At 43.9% G+C, this 24,740-nt stretch overlaps 1 protein-coding gene across 1 annotated transcript in view; it reads right to left on the bottom strand.

Moving 5' to 3' along the window:
• Positions 1 to 24,740, bottom strand: part of ralba (v-ral simian leukemia viral oncogene homolog Ba (ras related)) — a 73,537-nt gene that overhangs the window by 21,686 nt on the left and 27,111 nt on the right. The window contains exons 2-3 of the mRNA XM_072470198.1: positions 9,540 to 9,702; positions 2,703 to 2,911 (exon numbers count right to left, since the gene is read on the bottom strand). Coding sequence (XP_072326299.1) covers positions 2,703 to 2,911; positions 9,540 to 9,653 — 323 coding nt within the window. The 5' untranslated portion in view covers positions 9,654 to 9,702. The remainder of the gene's footprint in view (positions 1 to 2,702; positions 2,912 to 9,539; positions 9,703 to 24,740) is intronic.

The following is a 24,740-nucleotide window of genomic DNA, read 5'->3' as shown; positions in this document are numbered from 1 at the left end:
ACTGTAACAGAGGCTAAAAGCCCCAGTACAGACCAATAAATAAAACATCAACCATTTGTTCAGCCTTCATAATCCATTTCATGCATCATCACTGTTGCAGTCCAGTGACCTGGAATACCATCTCTGTTTTCCCCCACTCATTCTAATTGATATATCATAACATTTAACAGCAGAAGTGCAACAGAGCACCGTCATCACAAGGTGAAATAGAAACTAGGAGCAGGAGCTCCACTGATCCTCTATCTCAATGCTATAATCCTGGAATATGGGATATTCCTAAATGTTATTCATCTGTAACTCTTTATACTTACTTTTAATAAAGTTTAGCATTCTTAGGCTATTCCATAAAACCGGAAGCAACAGCATAGAATGTCTTATCCGTGCCCAATGTTCCATAATATAAACTGCACTTTCCTGCATAGAGACTAATTTCATCAAATCAAACTGTCCTGCCCATCTCACCACCACCACCAGGCAACACATAGCCCATTCAGCAACTGGTTAGCATAGCACAGATATGGGCTTAATCATGCCTGCATTACACAGGAAAATAAGTGTCTTTTTACAGAGTAGATGCAAATTAGAGTGACTTAATACTCTTTTCGCAATCATCCCGGTTCACTAGATACCACACGTGCTCGTGTTCATTCAATGTCCTTTATCTTGGGACCCCCGCGTTTGGGGACCCCCTGCCACTACAAGGTTTGTTTCACGGCAAATTCACCATTGCCTGTCAAACAGCATCATTTCACACTTCTCTGTATTAAACTGAGTCAGTCGCTACCCTGCCCATTCTTCTAGCTTCCCGGTCCGGTCTACTCGAGTACCGCGGAACTTTTCAGTTGCTCCTCTTTTTATCTGATCCAATTTGTCTACCATCTCCTCCTGTTGTGGCATCTAAAGCATCACCATCACCTTTAGGGAAGGCAGATGCAAAAGGACTAATTTAGTACAACAGCAATGTCCTTTGCCTCTACAAAAATCTACTCATTCCAAATCAGCCCCACCATTCCATCAACTCCCATTTACTATTGATTTTTGCTATTAATACTTTTAGGATTCCTTTTAGGTTATCCACTAATCTGCTCCCAATCTTATTTTGTTTATCAGGCTCCCTGTAGTTCTTGCATGCAGCAAGGTTCACTACTGAATACTGAACCCCTGACATTCATCATAAATCTTTCTTTATTTCACTTTAATCTCCTATCTTTAGTCAACCAGAGTGTTCTAGCATCGGAAAAGACCTTCCAAAAAAAACCCACAATGAATCAGACTCTGAGAAGTACTCCCATAACAAGTAGTATGTAAGTTGCTTTACAAAGGTTTCACACTGGAAAGCATTTGACTTGTTTCAGTAATTTTCAATATCTTGATAAATTATATATCCTTCCAAATCATGCCAACACCCAAATAGAGAGATTAGGGCAGGCCATGCTAAAGGTGCTGTAATCCTCAGAGAGGGGGTGGTGGTGTTACAGAAATCGGCGGAGGAAACAGGCCTGGATGAAGTTGGTAGCATGGTGTCACAAGCCAATGTTCCCTCCAACCCCTCTGTTTGCTGCTTGTGGCCCACTTGTTGTACTGCGTGGTCCCTTCAACAGAGCTGCGCATCTTAAAGAGAACATAGATTGTGCACTGCAGTGCAGGTTTGTTCCCTGCACAACACATTGCCGATTCCTGTACATTGGGCGTCAAGGATTGTCCATTTTTTTTTTTTTTAAATTTAGAGTACCCAATTATTATTTTTTCCCAATTAAGGGGGAATTTAGCGTGGCCAATCCACCTAACCTGCACATCTTTAGTTTGTGGGGGTGAAACCCACAGGCATGGGGAGAATGTGCAAACTCCACACGGACAGTGACCCAGGACCGGGATTCGAACCCGGGTCCTCAGCGCCGCAGTCCCAGTGCTATCCACTGCGCCACATGCCACCCTTAGATTCTCCATTTATTATCCTTTCAGCCTGAAACATATTTCCATATCATCGCAAAAAGGGTGAAATTTGCAAAGCTGGAGCATAATATAAAACGCTAACACTTCATCTCCCTTTGAAAATTCTGCATCAGAAAACTACAACAACTCTTATTTCTTCCTAAAGCAAGTTTAGTAATATTCTGTATTGGTAGATTACTTGGTTTGAGCTGGGTAAACTCTTGCCACTGTGCACACTTGGAACACCCTATGCCATCTGAACTGTGATTATGAAGGGGAACAGGGTCCTTCAGGTAGGGCCAACACGTTCTACATGTAGATTTCAGAGAAGCACCTGCCAAAGACTACATGTGGCATCGGGATTCAACACGTCAAACAAAAAAAAAATGTTATTCATTAGGAAGGGTTTCAATAGTGGGAGACTAAGTTCCTGGAGAAACAAGTGATTGAGGGATGTGGTGAGAAGGTGGTACGTGATCTATAAAAATGGGTTAGATATGATCGGGCCTTTGGTCGTTTCGATTAGAAGATTCAAAAGACTGGCATAGGTCGACTCTCCTTCAATTTTAATTCATCTCAGGGGACAGGTATATTTTCGTTGCCACAACCCTCAGAAAGCAAGGAACCAGTAGTTTCATGTTGCTCCCTTGTGCAATATGTTAACATACAACATTTGACGTGTGCAATTCAGAACTCCATGGCTAGAAATACTTCAAAATGGCATGAAAGTGTGGCCGACAGCAAATACAAGTCAGTCACCAACCACTTACCTAAATTCTACAGTGGCTGTAAATGATTCCTGCTCAGTTATTGAAAAGACACAGAGAAAACCCTCCCCACTGCGGAAATAATTGTCCCGAATAGCTGCATAGTCTTCCTGTCCAGCAGTATCCAAGATGTCTATCTGGACCTCCTCACCATCCAGAACAACTTTTTTCCTATAACTGTCGGCTTTAGTAGGCTCGTAGTCTTCAACAAACTGCAAGGAAAGATTAAAAGAGCACAGACATAATAAATCGGAGGCATTGGAGAAATTTTACCCTTCTCCAGTTTAATATTATTTTTATTATTTTTTAGTAAAGGAGGTATATTGCTGCTCGAATATCACTTTGTGGGTACCTTTCAGCACCTCACTGCAGTGGATAGTTTCACACAGCAGCACCAAGTTTGTTATATTTTCCATTTTCCTCCAATAGATCAGACTGCTGTATATTTATTTGGGGGGGGGGGGGGGGGGGGGGGGGGGGGGAAAGAGAGAAAAAAAAAAATCAATCCAACAAATTTCCTAGACTGTATACCTGAACTAATCACTGCCTTAATTTAACCATTAAAAAATAAAGCTTTATTCAACATCTTGGATTTATATAGCACCATTCATGTAGGAAATAGTCTCAAAGCCTTCCACAGGAGTTAAGTGCCAATGCTTTGCAGGACAGCAGGGAAAACCAGATAATAGCTTTGAAGCTGTATTTTCCACAAGGTTAATAATGGCGAGGAAGCTGCTAAGAGGCAGATCCAATTTGGTTTGGAGTTACAAAGCAGTACAAGATGAGGTAGCTAGAAGGCTCTTCCAATAAAAAAGGTAGAATGTCAAGGGATAAAAGTTAAGTTGGCAAACTTGTGTTAAATAGTGTATAATGTGGGAACATGAGGTTTTCCACTTTGGCAGGAAGAATAGAAAAGCAGATTATTTAAATGGATGGAGAATACTAGGTACACAGGGATATGGTTCTCCTGTTTCATTCATCACACAAAGTCATCATGCAGGTACAATAACTAATTCGGAACAAAAATGGAATGTTGGCTTTTATTTCAAGGTGGATAGAGTATAAAAAGTAGTGAAGTCCTGGGGCATTAGTAAGACTGCATGTAGAGCACGGTGTGCAGTTTTGGTCACCGAGGTAGAAAGAGCAATCACTAGGCTGACTCTTGCCATGAGGGGGTTGTCTTCCAAGTAAAGTTGAGTAAGTTGGACCTATATTTACTGAATTTAGAAGAAAGATAGAAGATCTTATTGAGACAGAAGATTCAAGGGCGGCTTGACAGGGTAGATGCAGAGAGGCCGCTTCATTTATAAATAAGGGGGTATCAACAGAGATGAGAAGGAATTTTTTTCTCCAAGGGTCACTAGTGTTTTGAACTCACAAGAGAGCAGTGGAGGCTGCATCATTAGATTTTCTGATCCACAAAGGAGTTGAGGGTCATCAGCAGTTCAGGCACACCGAGGGAGAATTCAGAATGTCCAATTCACCTAACAAGCATGTCTTTTCGGGACATGTGGGAGGAAACCAGAGCACTGAGGAAACCCACACAGACACGGGGAGAACGTGCAGACTCCGCGCAGACAGCGACTCAAGCGGGAATCGAACCTGGGAGGCAGGCAAGTGGAGTTAATGGCACAATCAGATCAGCTATGGTCTTACTGAATGGTGGAATAGGCTGATGGAGCTGTTTCTTATACTCTTGAGGCAGCTAAAGAGGACTAGAGGGTGCACAAAAGAGCAGAGAGTCTGCAGGATTTGAAGAGGTGGTTTTCAAAATTTTATTTGTTTTGGGACTGAGTCAATGAGGTCAGGCGAGCATAGGAATGATGGACAAGGAGGAGCCAGGGACACAGGATGCAGGTTGCATCAGGCATTTGGAGTTTATGGAAAGTAGATGCCAGAAGGATGACAAGAGTTTGACATTACTCTTTTGGGTGACCAAATAAAAAGGCTGATTTTGTACCTGCATTATTTATTTTGGCAAGATAATCCCTTATCCATAACACAAATAAATTAAAATCCATATTAGCAAAGGTTAATGGAATATTGGCCTTTATCTCAGGCACTGGGATGAAAAGGGGAAGTAGTATAAACTCTTGGTCAGAGTCCTTTGAGTGAAAAATGAAATGAAAATCGCTTATTGTCACAAGTAGGCTTCAATGAAGTTACTGTGAAACACCCCTAGTCGCCACATTCCGGCGCCTGTTCGGGGAGGCTGGTACGGGAATTGAACCGTGCTGCTGGCCTGCCTTGGTCTGCTTTCAAAGCCAGCAATTTAGCCCTATGCTAAACCAGTGCTATATTCAGTTCTTAATACCAAAGGAAGGATATAGTGGCTTTATAGTGGGTGCACAGTAGATTCCAGTGTGATACTGGAGGTTAAATTAAGATTAAAGATAAGCAAAGTAAATTTAAATAGGTTAGGTAGGACTTTGAGAATGACAAACATTTTGAATAATAAGCTGGATGGGGAGGAAAAAGAGGGTAGAATAGTAAAGAATTTATAGACATGATCAGTATAGTGGAAGTATTAAACGGTACCAGCAGGATGAAACGACTGGCCATTCCTCACTTTCATTTTTCTTTTGCCAAATTCTAAATAGCTTACATTAACACTGCAATTAGGTTACTGTGAAAATCCCTTAGTCGCCACATTCCAGCGCCTGTTTGGGTACACGGAGGGAGAATTCAGAATGTCCAAATCACGTAACAAGCACGTCTTTCGGGACTTGAGAGAATAAACCGGAGCACCCAGAGGAAACCCATGCAGACACGGGGAGAACGTGCAGACTCCACACAGATAGTGACCCAAACGGGAATTGGAACCTGGGACCCTGGTGCTGTGATGCAACAGTGCTTACCACTGTGCTACCGTGCAGCCCAAAAAATTCTAGACTTTAAAATTGACAACTGCAGAGTTGATCTCAGAGTAACATCTGCAAAAAAAACTATCAATTGTACACATTGCCATGCTATCCTAATATCATTCATCACACAACATTTTATGCAAAGAATTGTCAGTATATGTTCTCAATCCCCAAAGGATCCTATATGAATGAAACTGGGCAGTCTCAATCCAGTAATTTGTGGACATGTACAAAATTGTCTCCGTTATTTCAAACGAGTGATCAGGCAAGCCATAAAAATTGTTATGCTAGTACAGCAGAGGGAGCTCTTCTAAAGTTGAAACAAAGCCTAGCCAGCTTTATTCTACATTTATCCGCTACAGATCATTTGGTGGTGCCCAATGTGAATTATTCCATGTGCAAATTCCGGTGCTCTCCATGAGCAGAAAATTCACAAAAACAAATATTCCTCTCAGAAGCCATCAATCAGAATGGTTAATGTATAAAGTTGTTACCACACTTTCCAATATAGATTTTGCTGCAAGAACAACACTTGTGTACGAGACATGTTATATTCAGATCAGAAAACATAAAGAAAAATGGTCAGGCTGTGTTTACATCCAAATAGAAATATTACAAAATAAATCAAAATGTAAGACAGAAGCTGATGGCATTTAGGCATTTGTGTAAATAGCAGATACCATCAAATGAAACAGCAGGGGGAACATTGCAGGCAGTTTCAAAACCATCATGTAGAGGACAAGGGCAAGACGTTACTCAAGGGAATAACTTCTCTTAAAAAGGAAAGGTAGTTCTGCTCCAAAAGGGGCTGTTTAGCACAGGGCTAAATCGTTGGCTTTGAAAGCAGACCAAGGCAGGCCAGCAGCACGGTTCAATTCCCATAACAGCCTCCCCGAACAGGCGCCGGAATGTGGCGACTAGGGGCTTTTCACAGTAACTTCATTTGAAGCCTACTTGTGACAATAAGCGATTTTCATTTCATTTTACTGGCTTCAAGGAAACAACAATGATCAGTTTGTATACTGAAGAAACAACACATCCAAACAGCATTTCAAACATATTAAACTTGCTGTGTTCCCAGAGGTTTGTGGCAGGATGTAATTTACCAGATCAGACTTCGCCTTCAAGGCATGATGTATGGTGATGGTATGCAGGAAAATACTTTTCAGTCTAAATTATATCCATGTACAACAGCAAGTCAACTGAGTTACTGCAGCATTTCAAATACATACAAGGGGCTGGTTTAGCACAGGGCTAAATAGCTGGCTTTTAAAGGAGACCAAGGCAGGCCAGCAGCGCGGTTCAATTCCCGTACCAGCCTCCCCGGACAGGGGCCGGAATGTGGCAACTAGGGGCTTTTCACAGAAAACTTAATTCGAAGCCTACTTGTGACAATAAGCGATTTTCATTTTCATTTTTTTTTCATGCCAGTGTTTAACTATTCTGTTGAAATAAAGCAGGATTTCTACCCAAACTCAAAACGCTAAAGAATCACAAATCTACTATGCTTCTAGCTCCCATTATAAAACTTATACATATTTTTTAATTCATTTATGGAATGTGGGCATCACTGGTTGGCCAGCATTTATTGCCCATCCCTATTTGCGGTTCAGAAGCTGGTGGTGAGCTGCCTTTTTGAACCACTGCAGTCCTGGAGGTGTAGGTACACCAACTGTGCTGTTAAGGGGGGGTTCCAGGATTTTGCCCCAGCGACAGTGAAGGAACTGCAATATATTTCCATGTCAGGGGTGGGCGAGTGACTTGGAGGGGAACCTCCAGGTGGTGGGGTTCCCAGGTTCCCAGGCTCTAGTCCTTCTAGATGGTAGTGGCCATGGGTTTGGAAGATGCTGTCTGAGAAAACCTCCCATGTCAACATGTTGCAGGCACTCACCACCTGTCAAAAATCTGCCTCGCACATCTTCTCTAAACTTTGCTCCACGGACCTTAAACCTATGCCCCCTGGTGACTGACACCTCCACCCTGGGAAAGAGTGCCTGGCAATCAACTCTATCCATGCCCCTCAATCTTGTAGACCACAAATAGGAATACTCCCCTCAATCTAAACCAGGGGGAATTTACAAACCTTGAATAAGACCGTCTTATTAATCAAACTACAGCTAACTTTGGACTGCCCGCTTTGATAATAATTTCAGCTTTGTGGAATTTTCTCTAAAATTCATTTATGGGATGTGGGCATGGTTGGTTAGGATCTATTGGCAATCCCAAGTTGCCCTTCAGAAGGTGGTAGTGAGTCGCCTTCTTGAACTGCTGCAGTCTTGGAGATGTAGGTACACCCACTATGCTGTTAGGGAGGGAGTTCCATCCCCAATAAATAGAACAAAGAACAAGGAAAAGTACAGCACAGGAACAGGCCCTTCGGCCCTCCAAGCCTGCGCCGACCATGCTGCCAGTCTAAACTAAAATCTTCTACACTTCTGGGGTCCGTATCCCTCTATTCCTAACCGATTCATGTATTTGTCAAGATGCCCCTTAAACGTCACTATCGTCACTGCTTCCACCACCTCCTCCGGCAGCGAGTTCCAGGCACCCTTTGTGTAAAAAAATGTGTCTTGTACATATCCTCTAAACCTTGCCCCTCGCACCTGAGCCCTCTACCCTGGGAAAAAGTCTCTGACTATCCATTCAGTCTATGCCCCTCATAATTTTGTAGACCTCTATCAGGTCACCCCTCAACCTCCGTTTTTCTAGTGAGAACAAACAGAGTTTATTCAACCTCTCATCATAGCTAATGCCCTCCATACCAGGCAACATCCTGGTAAAACTCTTCTGCACCCTCAAAGGCCTCCACATCCTTCTGGTTGTGTGGCGACCAGAATTGAACACTATACTCCAAGTGTGGCCTAACTAAGGTTCTATACAGCTGCAACATGACTTGCCAATTCTTATACTCAATGCCCCGGCCAATGAAGGCAAGTATGCCGTATGCCTTCTTGACTACCTTCTCCACCTGTGTTGCCCCTTTCAGTAACCTGTGGACCTGTACACCTAGATCTCTCTGACTGTCAATACTCTTGAGGGTTCCACCATTCACTGTATATTCCCTACCTGTAATAGACCTTCCAAAATGCATTACCTCACATTTGTCCAGATTAAACTCCATCTGCCATCTCTCCGCCCAAGTCTCCAAACAATCTAAATCCTGCTGTATACTATGACAGTCCTCATCGCTATCCACAATTCCACCAGCCTTCGTGTCGTCGGCAAACTTACTAATCAGACCAGTTAAGTTTTCCTCCAAATCATTTATATATACTACGAACAGCAAAGGTCCCAGCACTGATCCCTGAGGAACACCACTAGTCACAGCCCTCCAATCAGAAAAGCACCCTTCATTGCTACTCTCTGCCTTCTATGACCTAGCCAGTTCTGTATCCATCTTGCCAGCTCACCTCTGATGCCGTGTGACTTCACCTTTTGTACCAGTCTGCCATGAGGGACCTTGTCAAAGGCCTTAAAGAAGTCCATATAGACAACATCCACTACCCTACCTGCATCAATCATCTTTGTGACCTCCTCGAAAAACTCTATCATCAAGTTAGTGAAACACGACCTCCCCTTCACAAAACCTTGCTGCCTTTCACTAATACGTCCACTTGCTTCCAAATGGGAGTAGATCCTGTCTCGAAGAATTCTCTCCAGTAATTTCCCTACCTCTGACGCAAGGCTCACCGGCCTGTCGTTCCCTGGATTATCCTGGCTACCCTTCTTAAACAAAGGAACAATATTGGCTATTCGGGACATCACCTGAAGACAGTGAAGATCCAAAGATTTCTGTCAAGGCCTCAGCAATTTCCTCTCTTGCCTCCTTCAGTATTCTGGGGTAGATCCCGCCAGGCCCTGGGGACTTATCCACCTTAATATTTTTCAAGACACCCAACACCTCTTCTTTTTGAATCCATTTGGATAGATTTCCTTTTTAAAAATATGGATAAACTAAAATAAGATATTCTCTTACCTCGTCATACATGAACTGCAATGTTAGTGCCGACTTGCCTACACCTCCACTGCCCACCATAATCACTTTGTGCAGTGCCAACGAGCTCTGATTCTTGTTCTTGTTAGCTGCCATTTTAGGCTAGATTGTCAATGGATATGTAGCACTTGATTGGCAAGTCTGGCTGTGTACAAAACAAACATTTTGATCAGTTTTTAAACTATAGAAGTACAGCTACATTAGGTCAATATTTTTCTTAAACAATAAATGGGGGGGGGGGGCGGCGGCAACATGGTGGATGTGAATATTAAGATATTGAAGCAGCACAGATTAGCTTTTCTTTCTTAAAATTAAACTCACTCCCCTCATTTCCTCAGGATATTTCTTTCAAATGTAGTTCAATATTATGTTGCTATAGAATAGAAACATGCTGGCACGTTATTTGTTCCAGTTAACTTGGAACTAATCATCCAAATGATGCAGTTCAGGAAACAGAAGGAATCAGCTTACACTGCTAGTCAGTCACTTGACGGAGTGTAGAAAAAAAAAAAAATCAGACGAGTTATATTTCAGAAAAATACATTTTTCAACATGAATTAAGAAAGGGGAGTTGGGGCTGCAAATTTAACTTCTTCCAATGTGTACCAGAGAACAGATCCAGAATTTCCCACTTTATTCAGCTGTGAAAGTATTTAACATATTCTTGGGATTACACTGAAAACAATCTAAAGATTGACTTTAGGGCTGTGCGCTTTCTGATCATTTATCAGACACTATAAACACTTCCACTGTGCAAGTTTGAACTATAGCTTCACACTTACACAATGACATTTGTGCTTTTTGTTTTACAATTAATCAACACCAATTAGGTAGAGTGACATATAGTACCAAATATACTATTGGAAATGCCAAGTTATTCAGAATAGTTAATTAATTTATTGAAACGTTATATTAATCACAATACAATTAACATTCTTACTGCAAAAGTGAACTCAATACTGCAAAAGTGAACTCAATATTGTCAATGTGCATAAAATTGTTCAGGAGTAAACAGGGAGACAGTTGGGAAGTCTTACATGAAGACAATTTCTGCAGATAAAAATATCATGGACCACTCAGCCATAAAAACTTTGGCAAGGAATGGAAAGTATATACTGAAAGAAATGGCAAGTTAGAATCACTGTTGAAACTCCGTTTCTCCCCCCCCCTCTGTATTTTGAAGTGTTGTGATTAGTTTGTGAGAAACACATGAACATAGATCTGTACAGCACAAGTGGCCACCATTTGACCCATCAATTCTGTACTGCTCTTTACAAGAGCAATCCAGTTCATCCGACTCAACCACTCTTTCCCAAAGCCTCGTATTCTCCAAACAAGGGATGTAGTTACTCCGAAGAATAAAGATAGATTGGTGACGGTGAGAGCGGCTGGGAGGAAGCAGTCTGTACAGGGATCCCCTGTGGTCGTTCCCCTTAGTAATAAGTATACCGCTTTGGATACTGTTTTTGGGGGGGGGGGGGGGGGGGGAAGGATGGGACTTACCGGGGTAAGCCATGGGGTGCAGGTCTCTGGCACAGAGTCTGTCCCTGTTGCTCAGAAGGGAAGGGGGGAGAGGAGTAGAGCATTAGTCATTGGAGACTCCATACATAGGGGGATAGATAGGAGATTCTGTGGGAACGGCAGCGACTCGCGGTTGGTGTGTTGCCTCCCAGGTGCCAGGGTGCGTGATGTCTCAGATAGTGTTTTTGGGATCCTTAAGGGGGAGGAGCAGCCCCAAGTCGTGGTCCACATAGGTACCAACGACATAGATAGGAAAAAGGATGGGGATGTAAGGCAGGAATTCAGGGAGCTAGGGTGGAAACTTAGATCTAGGATAAACAGAGTTATTATCTCTGGGTTGTTACCCATGCCACGTGATAGCAAGACGAGGAATAGGGAAAGAGAGGAGTTGAACGCGTGGTTACAGGAATGGTGCAGGAGGGAGGGTTTCAGATTTCTGGATAATTGGGGCTCATTCTGGGGTCGGTGGGACCTCTACAAACGGGATGGTCTACACCTGGACCAGAGGGGTACCAATATCCTGGGGGGGGGGGAATTTGCTAATGCTCTTCGGGAGGGTTTAAACTAGTTCAGCAGGGGTTTGGGAACCTGAATTGTAGCTCCAGTATACAGGAGGTTGAGAGTAGTGAGGTCATGAGTAAGGTTTTAAAGTTGCAGGAGTGTACCAGCAGGCAGGAAAGTGGTTTTAAGTGTGTCTTCTTCAATGCCAGGAGCATCCGGAATAAGGTGGGTGAACTTGCGGCATGGGTTGGTACCTGGGACTTCGATGTTGTGGCCATTTCGGAGACATGGATAGTGCAGGGACAGGAATGGTTGTTGCAGGTGCCGGGGTTTAGATATTTCAGTAAGCTCAGGGAAGGTGGTAAAAGAGGCGGAGGGGTGGCATTGTTAGTCAAGGACAGTATTACGGTGACAGAAAGGACGTTTGATGAGGACTCGTCGGTTGAGGCAGTATGGGCTGAGGTTAGAAACAGGAAAGGAGAGGTCACCCTGTTAAGGGTTTTCTATAGGCCTCCGAAAAGTTCCAGAGATGTAGAGGAAAGGATTGCAAAGGTGATTCTGGATACGAGCGAAAGCAACAGGGTAGTTGTTATGGGGGACTTTAACTTTCCAAATATTGACTGGAAACGCTATAGTTAGAGTACTTTAGATGGGTCCGTTTTTGTCCAATGTGTGCAGGAGGGATCCTGACACAGTATATAGATAGGCCAACGAGAGGCGAGGCCGTATTAGATTTGGTACTGGGTAATGAACCAGGACAGGTGTTAGATTTGGAGGTAGGTGAGCACTTTGGTGATAGTGACCACAATTCGATTACGTTTACTTTAGTAATGGAAAGGGATAGGTATATACCGCAGGGCAAGAGTTATATCTGGGGGAAATGCAATTATGATGCGATGAGGCAAGACTTAGGATGCATCAGATGGAGAGGAAAACTGCAGGGGATGGGCACAATGGAAATGTGGAGGTTGTTCAAGGAACAGCTACTGATTGTCCTTGATAAGTATGTACCTGTCAGGCAGGCAGGAAGTGGTCGAGCAAGGGAACCGTGGTTTACTAAGGTAGTCGAAACACTTGTCAAGAGGAAGGAGGAGGCTTATGTAAAGATGAGACATGAAGGTTCAGTAAGGGCGCTCGAGAGTTACAGGTTAGCTAGGAAGGACCTAAAGAGAGAGCTAAGAAGAGCCAGGAGGGGACATGAGAAGTCTTTGGCAGGTAGGATCAAGGATAACCCTAAAGTTTTCTATAGATATGTCAGGAATAAGAGAATGACTAAGGTAAGAGTAGGGCCAGTCAAGGACAGTAGTGGGAAGTTGTGCTTGGAGTCAGAGGAGATAGGAGAGATTCAAAATGAATATTTTTCGTCAGTATTCACACAGGAAAAAGACAATGTTGTCAAGGAGAATACGGAGATTCAGGCTAGTAGACTAGAAGGGCTCGAGGTTCATAAGGAGGAGGTGTTAGCAATTCTGGAAAGGGTGAAAATATTTAAGTCCCCTGGGCCGGATGGGATTTATCCTCGGATTCTCTGGGAAGCAAGGGAGGAGATTGCTGAGCCTTTGATCTTTAAGTCATCTTTGTCTACAGGAATAGTGGCAGAAGACTGGAGGATAGCAAATGTTGTCCCCTTGTTCAAGAAGGGGAGTATAGACAACCCCAGTAACTATAGACCAGTGAGCCTTACTTCTGTTGTGGGCAAAATCTTGGAAAGGTTTATAAGAGATAGGGTGTATAATCATCTGGAAAGGAATCATTTGATTAGAAATAGCCAACACGGTTCGTGAAGGGTAGGACGTGCCTCACAAACCTTGAGTTATTTGAGAAGGTGACCAAACAGGTGGATGAGGGTAAAGCAGTTGATGTGGTGTATATGGATTTCAGTAAAGCGTTTGATAAGGTTCCCCATGGTAGGCTACTGCAGAAAATACGGAAGCATGGGATTCAGGGAGATTTCGCAGTTTGGAACAGAAATTGGCTAGCTGGAAGAAGACAAAGGGTGATGGTTGATGGGAAGTGTTCAGACTGGAGTCCAGTTACTAGTGGTGTACCACAAGGAAATGTTTTGGGGCCACTGCTGTTTGTCATTTTTATAAATGACCTGGAGAAGGGCGTAGAAGGATGGGTGAGTAAATTTGTTTGCAGATGACACTAAAGTCGGTGGAGTTGTGGACATTGCGGAAGGATGTTACAAGTTACAGAGGGCCATAGATAAGCTGCAGCACTGGGCTGAGAGGTGGCAAATGGAGTTTAATGCAGAAAAGTGTGAGGTGATTCATTTTGGAAGGAATAACAGGAAGACTGAGTACTGGGCTAATGGTAAGATTCTTGGTAGTGTGGATGAGCAGAGAGATCTCGGTTCCCATGTATAGATCCCTGAAAGTTGCCACCCAGGTTGAAAGGGTTGTTAAGAAGGCATACGGTGTGTTAGCTTTTATTGGTAGAGGGATGGAGTTTCGGAGCCATGAGGTCATGTTGCTGCTGTACAAAACTCTGGTGCGGCCGCATTTGGAGTATTGCGTGCAATTCCGGTTGCCGCATTATAGGAAGGATGTGGAAGCATTGGAAAGGGTGCAGAGGAGATTTACCAGAATGTTGCCTGGTATGGAGGGAAGATCTTATGAGGAAAGGCTGAGGGACTTGAGGCTGTTTTCATTAGAGAGAAGAAGGTTAAGAGGTGACTTAATTGAGGCACACTAGATGATCAGAGGATTGGATAGGGTGGACAGTGAGAGCCTTTTTCCTTGGATGGTGATGTCTAGCACCAGGGGACATAGCTTTAAATTGAGGGGAGATAGATATAGGACAGATGTCAGAGGTAGGTTCTTTATTCAGAGCAGTAAGGGTGTGGAATGCCCTGCCTGCAACAGTGGTGGACTCGCCAACACCAATGGTATTCAAATGGTCATTGGATAGACATATGGACGATAAGGGAATAGTGTAGATGGGCTTTAGAGTGGTTTCACAGGTCGGCGCAACATCGAGGCCGAAGGGCCTGTACTGCGCTGTAATGTTCTATGTTCTAAGTATTTATCCAATTCCCTTTTGAAGGCCACCATTGAAGCTATATTCACCGCCCTATTGGACACCACATTGGAAGTGGGGGGGAGGGAGAAACGGTTTACCTCAGTTGGCTAGACAACTGGTTGTGACGCAGAGAGAGGCCAAAAGCACGGGTTTAATTCCCGTACCGACTGAGGTTATTCATGAAGGCCTTGCCTTCTCAACCTTGCCCCTCGCCAGAGGTGTGGTGATCCTCAAGTTAAATCACCACCAGTCAGCTGTCCCACCTCAAAAGGGAAAAGCAGCCTATGGTCATCTGGGACAATGGCATCGGCAACTTTATTTTTCCACATTCTAAATCCTAACCACTCGCTGCATAAAGGTTTGCCTCACGTCACCGCTGAGCCTTCGGCCAAATCAGCTCAATTCTGCTTACTAAACCTTCCAACCATTGGCAGGTTTCTCCTTTATCAAATCTACTCTCAAGAAAACTCAAGTTTTCCAGTCTGTCCACATATAGGCCGGTGATGGGCAACCTGCAGGCGGGGGTGAGGGGCCACATGCAGCCCATCAAGATTCTGTTCATTGCTGTCCACACACACACGCTCACATGAGTTGTCACACGTGTAGCTTTTTTCCTGCCAGCATACCTGAAGTGCTACACACAAAGAAAGAGCATGTGAATGGAGGTGCATGCTGTTTGCACACAACATTGACTGTGAGAGCCAAGTGATCCCTCTGCGTCCAATCAAGTTTAAATATTTATTTTATTTTTACCACTGGCTGTTCTATTAATACATTAATGATAAGCATTTTCTAAAGCTTATGAAATATTCAGGATGTATTAAATCTTATTCAAGGGTCCAAGGGTCATAGGTGTGAACATGCCCAATTTCAATCTTGCAGCCCACTGAGATAAAGGAGGGCCACTCATGCGGCTCACTCATTAATCTTGGTTGCCTATCACTGTTCTAGGCCCTCATTGGAACCTATCTCTTCTGCACCCTTTCCAAAACCATCACATCCTTCCAAATGTATAGTGCCCAGAATTGGACACAGAATTCCATGTCAAGCAGAGGTCTACAGTACTTTTTATTTTGGGGGAAGGGGTCAGGAAAGTACAAAAGAACCAAATTAAAATATCAGAGTTTTTGAATAGTTCCTCAAAAAAAGAATTCCAGAACAGTCAGTCATTGTCATAGTCTGAGCAGAAACTATTTTGTAAGTTCAAAAAAAAAAAACTTAATTCTAAGTACAGATCTGAACAATTTCCAGCACATACCACCACCGCTCCAACTTGGTTAGTATGTTGGCTAACATTTTAACTGAATGTCTCAATGATTTTTTAAACTTTAAATGACAGAAGATTCAAAGAAAACGAAATACTACATAAATAGCTTTATCGGCCTTAAATTTAAAATTTTGAATGATTCTTAAAGTTTGACTTGCCTCCCAATTTTAAAAATTAAGAAAGTAATTTTTTTTTGGTAAAATCTCGAGTCCCCAATTCTTTTGGCGCCGGAGTGTGGTGACTAGGGGATTTTCACAGTAACTTTATTGCAGTCAGTGTTAATGTAAGCCTACTTGTGACACGAAAAGATTATTTTTTTTCAAATTAAGGGGCAATTTAGCATGGCCAATCCACCTACCCCACACATCCTTTTAGGTTGTGGGGGTGAGACCCACGCAGACATGGGGCGAATGTGCAAACTCCATACGGGCCAGGAACAAACCCGGGTCCTCAGGGCTAGGAGGCAGCAGTGCTTACCACCTCACCATGCTGCCCTTAAAAATTAGGAAAGCAATTTTAATGTCAATCATAATCACAATAATACAGGGTACAGAACTTCCAGCTAGTAATTCCTGTAGTATTCCATCTAAAGTAGCAGATTCAGGTTACTTTCGCTTCAACCCATCCCGATCGCAGCATACAGGAGTGCAGTATTAATCAGGTCAATCCATAAGAGGATTGTTTGAGTCTGGTAACGGCAGGGAAGCTGCTTTTGAATCTGTTTCTGCGTGTTCTCAGACTTTTGTACCTCCCCCTTGGTGGTAGTGGTAGTAGTCATACTAATAAAAAAAATCACTGAAAAGCCTCTAGTCACCACATTCTCCGCCTGTTTGGGGAGGCTGGAACGGGAATTGAACGCGCGCTGCTGCCATTGTTCTGCATTACAAGCCAGCTATTTAGCCCAGTGCGCTAAACCAGCCAAGCCGGGTGGGAGGGGTCTTTGATTATGCTGCCCGGTTTCCCCAGGCAGTGTGAGGTGTAGATGGAGTCAATGGATGGGAAGCAGGTTCGTGTGATGGACTGGGCTGTGTTCACGACTCTTTGTGAAGTTTCTTGCGGTCTTGGACCGAGCAGTTGCCATACCTGGCTGTGATGCAGCCAGATAGGATGCTTTCTATGGTGCATCTGTAAACGTGGTAAGAGTTAATGTGGACATGCTAAATTTCCTTAGTTTCCTGAGGAAATGTTCTATGTTCTATGAAGTATAGGCGCTGTTGTGCTTTCTTGGTGGTAGCGTCGACGTAGGTGGACCAGGACAGATTTTGTGATGTGCATCCCTCGGAATTTGAAGCCGTCAACCATCTCCACCTCGGCTCCGTTGATGTAGAAAAGGTGTACACAATACTTTGCTTCCTTAAGTCAATGACCAGCTCTTTAATTTTGCTGGCATTGAGGGATAAATTGTTGTCCCTGCACCACTCCACTAGGTTCTCGATCTCCCTTCTGTATTCTGACTCGTCGTTATTTGAGATCTGGCCCACTATGGCAGTGTCGTAAACCTCGTTGATGGAGTTGGAGCAAATTTTGCCACGCAGTTGAGAGTGTACAGGGAGTATAGTAGGGGGCTAAGTACGCAGCCTTGCGGGGCCCCTGTATTGAGGACTATTCTGGAGGAGGTGTTGTTGTTCATTCTTACTGATTGTGGTCTGTGGGTCAGAAAGTCGAGGATCCAGATGCAAAGTGAAGAGCCAAGTCCTAGGTTTTGGAGCTTTGATATGAGCTTGGCTGGGATTATGGTGTTGAAGGCGGAGCTGTAGTCAATAAATAGAGGAGTCTGATTAGGAGTTCTTGTTGTCGAGATGCTTTAGGGATGAGTGTTGGGCCAGGGAGAAAGCATGTGCTGTGGACCAGTTGCGGCAGTATGCGAATTGCAGTGGATCAAGGCATTCTGGGAGTATGGAGTTGATGCGCTTCAGGACCAACCTACCGAAGCACTTCATTACGACGGATGTCAGGGCCACAGGACGATGGCCATTGAGGCACGTTGTCTGGTTCTTCTTTGGCACTGGTAATATCATGGTCTTCTTGAAGCAGATGGAGACCTCGGAGCGGAGTAGGGACAGATTAAAAACGTCCGCAAACACATCTGTCAGCTGGTCCGCGCAGGCCGAGTGCACGACCAGGGTTCCCATCCAGACCTGTCGCCTTCCGAGGGTTCCCTTTCAGGAAGGTGGATCGGACTTCGGAAGCTGTGACGGTGCGTATGGGTATGTTATGGGCTGCTGGGGCACTCGACAGCAGATCAATGGTTTCCTGCTCGAACCAAGCAAAGAATGCATCGAGTTCACCAGGGTGGGGTGCGCTGCTGCTGGAGATACTGCTCGGCTTCACTTTCTAGCCCGTTATATTGTTTAGGCCTTGCCACAACCGCTGAGTCTGTAACACTAGCCTGTGACTCTAACTTGGTCTGATATTCTCTCTTGGCATCCCGTTTGGCTTTGCAAAGGTCGTACCTGGATTTCTTGTATAGGTTAGGGTCGCCTGACTTGAACACCTCAGACCTGAGCTTCAGTAGGGAGTCAATCTCACGATTGAGCCATGGTTTCTGGTTGGTAAACGTACATACTGCTTTCTTTGGCACGCTGTCGTCCACACATTTGTTGATGAAGTGGTCAAGAGTGTTGTCGCCTCTGGTGGGACAGGAGATACGCTGCCGGAATTTTGGCAGTACACTCGTGTTTGGCCTTGTTGAAGTCCCCGGCCACGATGAACAAGGCCTCCGGGTGTTCTGTTTTGTTGTTGTTTATAACGGTGAACAGTTCATCCAGCGCCTTCTTCACTTCTGCCCGGGGTGGGATGTAGACCGCTGTGATAATGGCTGAAGTGAGTTATGGGCAGGACAGATATCACCAGACTAGGGGCAGCACGGTAGCATTGTGGATAGCACAATTGCTTCACAGCTCCAGGGTCCCAGGTTCGATTCCCGGCTTGGGTCACTGTCTGTGCGGAGTCTGCACGTCCTTCCAGTGTGTGCGTGGGTTTCCTCCGGGTGCTCTGGTTTCCTCCCACGGTCCAAAGATGTGCAGGTTATGTGGATTGGCCATGATAAATTGCCCTTAGCGTTGGGTGGGGTCACTGGGTTATGGGGATAGGGTAGAGGTGTGGACCTTGTGTAGGGTGCTCTTTCAAAGAGCCAGTACAGACTCGATGGGCCGAATGGCCTCCTTCTGCACTGTAAATTCTATGAAAAAGTAATAATTCTAATGTGCGCTGTGCTCAATATTAGAACTTTAAAATGTTGATATGCACAACATGTATTTCACAACTTAAACAGCCATTAATTGCTCACCCGGACATTGCTGGAGGAGCGACTCAAGGCAGGCTTAGGCCCAATCACCTTCAGCTGTTTCATTAATAGCCAGCTGTTTCAATGACTTTCTTCCCAATCATTAGGACAGAAGATTGCTGATGACTGTACGGTGTTCAATACAATTTACAACTCCTCAGATACTGAATATGCATCAAGGCCTGAATATTACATGCAAAAGGCCTGAACAACATTCAGGTTTAGCCTAGTTAAGTGGCAAGTAACATTTGCCTCCCCACAAGTGCCAGGCAATGTCTATCTTTAACAAGAGAGAATCACAATCATCTCTTGACATTCAATGGCAATGAACTAAAGGGTTAGATGTGTAAAGAGGCACTGGAGAATAAGGGGATTAAACTGCCCACTATCAACATCCTGGGGGTTACCACCGGTCAGAGACTGAACTCGTGCGATCTAAATACTGTGGCTACAACAGAAGATTAAAGGCTGGGAATTCTGCAGCGAAAAACTCAACTCCTGGCTCCCCAAAGCCTGCCAGCCACCTACAAGACACAAGTCAGGAGGAGTGTAGTGGAATACTCTCCACGTGCCTAGATGCGTGCTATGCCAACAACACAAAGAAGCTCAACATCACCAAGGACAAAGCAGGTCGCTTGATCGTGACCATATCTACTACCGTAAACATTAATTTCCTCCACTATAGATTTGCAGTGACAGCAATGCACCATCGACAAGAGGCACTGCAGCAACTCACCAAAGCTCCTTCAGCAGCATAAACCCATGACCTCAACCACCTAGAAGGGTAAGGGCAGATGCATGGGAACATCAACACCTGCAAGTTCCCCTCCAAGCCACACATCATCCTGACTTGGAACTATAAATCGCCATTTCTTCACGGTCATGGGATCATAATCCTGTAGCCCTCCCAGCAGCACTGTGGGTGCACCTGCACCAGACTTCGGTTCAAGGCAGCAGTTCACCATCACCTCCAAGAGCAATTAAAAGCAGCAAAATGCTTGCCTTGCCAGCAAGGCCTAGATCCCTTGGAATAGAGAAAAGAAAAAAAAAAAAAAACTTGCATTCATATAGCATGTAAAACTTTCATGACTCTGAAGCATTTCACAGGTAACAAATTATTTTTGAAGTATAAACTCCATTGGGCTGCAGGCCTCAATACCTCAGTTTCTACAGACACACGGGTCTCACAAATAGCAAATCAGATACCCTGGTCAGATAATCGATTTTGATGGTATTGGTGGAGGTGGTCAGTTAGGAAAACCGCACCAGCTCTTCTGGCAAATGTGTGGCACATGTTCAACTTAAATAATGCAACAAATGACAACTTGTATTAAAATATCACTCATAAATCGTAGGTGCCTCGGAGAAGCATCAGGTTAAAATTGACAATGAGCAAAAGGAGCTATTAGGAGGATGACCAGAAGTCCAAAGTAGTGTTTTGTAACAAGGATGGGGAGGTGCTGGGAAAGCAGAGACGTGTGAAGACGAAATTCCAGAATCTAAGGTTCAGACATCCGAAAGCAGGGCCACTAACAACAGAGCAAAGGGATCTTGGAATCCACAAGATGTGGGAGTTGGACGAATGCAGAGTTCTTTGCACCACGGAAGAAGTGTGTGTGTGTGGGGTGGGGGGTGGGAGGAGAGGGAGGGAGAGAGAGAGAGAGAGAGAGAGAGGGAGGGAGAGAGAGAGAGAGAGAGAGAGAGAGAGAGAGAGAGAGAGAGAGAGAGAGAGAGAGAGAGAGATCTGAACCCAAGGGTTAGGCATTTAAAATGAGGTGTTGAAAAACAAAGGGATAAGGTCAGTCAGCAAACACAGAAGTGATGGGCAGACTTAAGTGTGGATAGGATACTGGTAGCAGAGATCTGGAAGAGTTTAAAATCATGGAAGGTACAGAACGCAAAGCTGACCAGGTGACCTTTGGCATAGTCAAATTTGTGACAGCATGGACGAGAGGCTTGACAGCAGATGTAGTTGAGCCAGGGACAGAAAAGAGCTACATTGTGACATTGGGGTTTTCACTCTGAAAACAATATGGGGTCATAAAATTTAGTTCAGGTTCAAATAGGACGACAAGGCCAGAGAGAGGGTGAAATCAGTGGCAAGATTATGAAGCTTGCAGTGGGGGCCAATGATGGCGGCTTTGGTCCTCCAAGCGTTTGACTGGAGGAAACGTCAGCTCATCCAGGTTTGTGATAAATTTGTTCCATGATCGTTAGAAGGTAAATCAAGCAAAACTTTAGATATGAATCTATTACATTATTCAATCCTGATCATATATATTCAGGAACTGGAACAGTGCTTGACCATCAGAACCTGGATTTGTCCTTCTAATCTTCAATCTAGTTTCCAGCCAGTCAACTAGTTACTTTTTTCCTGTATAGGATATTAGCTGGATTTAAGGGCCCGCTTCACAGAACTACCATCGGAGGGGAAAACCCCTTCAAAAAGACAGGTAAATGCTTCTGATACCACTATAGCATTTGAAAAATTAGATCTCATTTCCCCACAAACACCTACTCTCCGGCGAAAGTTTCATTTTGTAGGTCTCAAATTAAAACTTATAGAATTAATACTTTTTCACTGAACCTTTTCCACTAATCAATTACACAATCAATTCTGTATTACTAAAGCCATGGATGATTGAACGATTCATTGTATTCAAATGACCAAGGGGTAAATTTATTATATTTCAGGAGGGCAGCTTTCCGCACCAGTCTTCCCCACATAAGTTTGCATCTGAGGTTTTAGCAGGCCAAAACAGATAAGACTCATGGGGAAAATGAGCCTCCATTGCCAGGAGGATATTTAGATTTTAAAGGCAGGTGATGGCATATGAACTGCGTATCTGCCACTGGCTTTAAACTTTATAATGTAAAAACACCTCAGGCCAAAGTAAAGGTGGTACTTCCAGTACAGTGTGCCAAAAAAAAAAAAAAAATCAAACCAGTACAAAAGAGTCTGCGCTTGAAATTCCACTATCTTCAGCATATAGAATTTCCACAATCTTAATGCTAGTTTAAAAAGCATTGCACCGGAAGTCACTCCCACCTCCTTCCATCACTCAAAAAAAAGAGCACACTCCCAGATCAAATTAATCACTGGTGCATGTTTCTGCTATTATGCCCATTTACAGATCTTCAAAGGAGGTTCTTAAAATTAAGCAGGCAGGCGCCTTTTAAATTGACTTGTAGATGTCAGCTGTAGCTCACTTGGCAGTTCTTTCACCTCTGAAGTAGGCGGTTCTGGGTTCATGTTCCACTTCAACACAATATCTTAAATTGACATGTGTACACTAATGAAAGTAGTAAATGGGTTTGTAGGGATATCTTGGAAGATATCTATGTGAAAAGCTTGTTTCAGATGCAAATTTGTCACTTCTGGCATTACTTTTTGAATGCTCAACTGGACAGTCTCCCTTCCTCTGAATTTCTCATCAAATCTCAGTTGCGTACATTGTACCCCTTCTGCTCATGCAACACTCCTGTCTTTGCTAAACAATGTTGGCTTCCAATTCTACAACACCACAAAAAGTTTAAATTCTCTGCTTATATAGATCTCTCATTGCCTCACACAACCACCCCACACACAACCACCTCACACACACCCAAACCTTTCTAGAATCGCCTATTAAAACCTCATCTTTGACTGTGGCCTTGTGTACCCTCCCCCTTCATCCCATCATTGGGAAATATTTATGAGCTGACAATATCCATCACGCTGGGCTGGCAAGTACCAAAGTGTAGTCACTGTTTTAGTGCAAGAACGCAGCAACTTATTCATGCACAGCAAGATCCCACGAACAGCAATGACATTTGGACATGTATACACTGATTAACGTACCTCTTGCAAACTACAAAAGTACTATTCCAACTCAAATTCTCAATGAGAGCAAACTCCATACAAGATTCGATCCTGGCTCTGGGTCACTGTCCGTGTGGAGTTTGCACAGTCTCCCCGTGTTTGCGTGGGTTTCGCCCCCACAACCCAAAGATGTGCAGGCTAGGTGGATTGGCCACGCTAAATTGCTCCTCAATTGGATAAAATGAATTGGGTACTCAATTTTTAAATTTTTTTTTTTTTTTTTTTAATAAACTCCATACAAGATTAGAAATGGAAACAAATTTCTTGACACCCAATTGGTTGCGAAAAACTGTAAATCATTTCTCAATCACAGAATAATCTCCAACGTGGTTTCCATCTCCATGGTAGGTCTCAGCAAACTCAGGTGCGTGGGGACCAGTTATAGAAAAACAAGGAATGCTTTAACCTCCGTTCAGAAAACAGGCATAATGCTCATTTTAAAAAAGTATACCAATTAAAATTATCAGAGCTGAACCGCCATAAAAGTGAAGATAATGTGAAGGGGAATTTTAAGTCCTGCATAAACATGTATTTTAGCTCCATAACCTTGTCACAAAAGAACTACAACTTTAATAGCTTTGTACCAAATGTTTCAGCATTAGTGAAAGAGCTGAAAATTTAATGACCAGTTCAAGGAGACTGGAATTTCCCTATGCCTATTGGCAGTCCTTTAAAATGTAATAATACTATTTATAGATTGCCTTTTAGATCCTCCTCAGGTGTACTGAAGTGCTTCATCTTCAATGAATTACTTCTGAAGTGTAATCATTGCAGTGCAGGCAAATGCTACAGCGAAGGCGAGCAAGATAAATTACTAAACCTTCAGGGTTTTGCATTTCCAGGATATGGACAATTCAAAAGCCACATTTATTGCATGCCCCGTGCTAACTTGAGAAGCTGGATGTTGGGTTCTCACCTTGAACCACTGCAGCCTTGATGATGCTGCTTACGCAATAATGCAACTTCCTCCAGCCCTCCTCCCATTCTGGCCACTTGAGCACCCTGATTTTAATTGCTCCACCACAGGCAACTTTACCTTCAGCAGTCAATGCCCTGAACTTCCCCAACCTTTCTTTCCTTCCCTCAAGATGCTAAATCTCTTATCAAGCTATGATCTTCAGCCCCAATATCTCCTTAGATGGTAGCCATGACCATTGTAAATACGCTCCAACACATGAGGGTTAGGGGAGCAGCACCACCAATCGTGGAAGAAAACCTATTCTGGAAAACACACATTCGGATCTATGGGAATAGGACCGCTTGTTACCCTTCAGCGCGATCAGTAAACTCCCTATTCATCGTGACACCAGGGTGGCTCCCACAAGAGTTATTCACTATCGACACATCAGGGGCGCACTGCAAGGAACATAGTGGGTACTTTAAACAAGGGATACAAGGGAGGTGTGTAGAGCTCACTGAGCTGGGAATTCGAGGGAGGGTGGCACCCCAACGAGTAGAGACACATGGGGACTACCCACAATGTTTTAAGGGAAAGGGATGGGGGTGCGTGCATGCCTTTGTCCCTAAAAATGATTCGTGCGCTGAGACACATTGTGCTCTCCAGGAGTGCCGAGACCGGGAAGGACACTTCACCTGTGACTGCAAGCAACAAAAATGCATTGCAGCCACTGCGGGTAGGCAGCTCATGTGTGGCAAGTGCAGCGGCACCCACGTAAGCTCAGCCTCGTGGACATACCCATTCCATTCTCGCCAAGGGGTACA

This window comes from Scyliorhinus torazame, chromosome 2, assembly GCF_047496885.1.
Source record: "Scyliorhinus torazame isolate Kashiwa2021f chromosome 2, sScyTor2.1, whole genome shotgun sequence".
Taxonomy (NCBI): domain Eukaryota; kingdom Metazoa; phylum Chordata; class Chondrichthyes; order Carcharhiniformes; family Scyliorhinidae; genus Scyliorhinus; species Scyliorhinus torazame.
The sequence above is the reverse complement of the archived record's forward strand: the minus strand, read 5'-3'. Positions and strand labels throughout refer to the sequence as shown.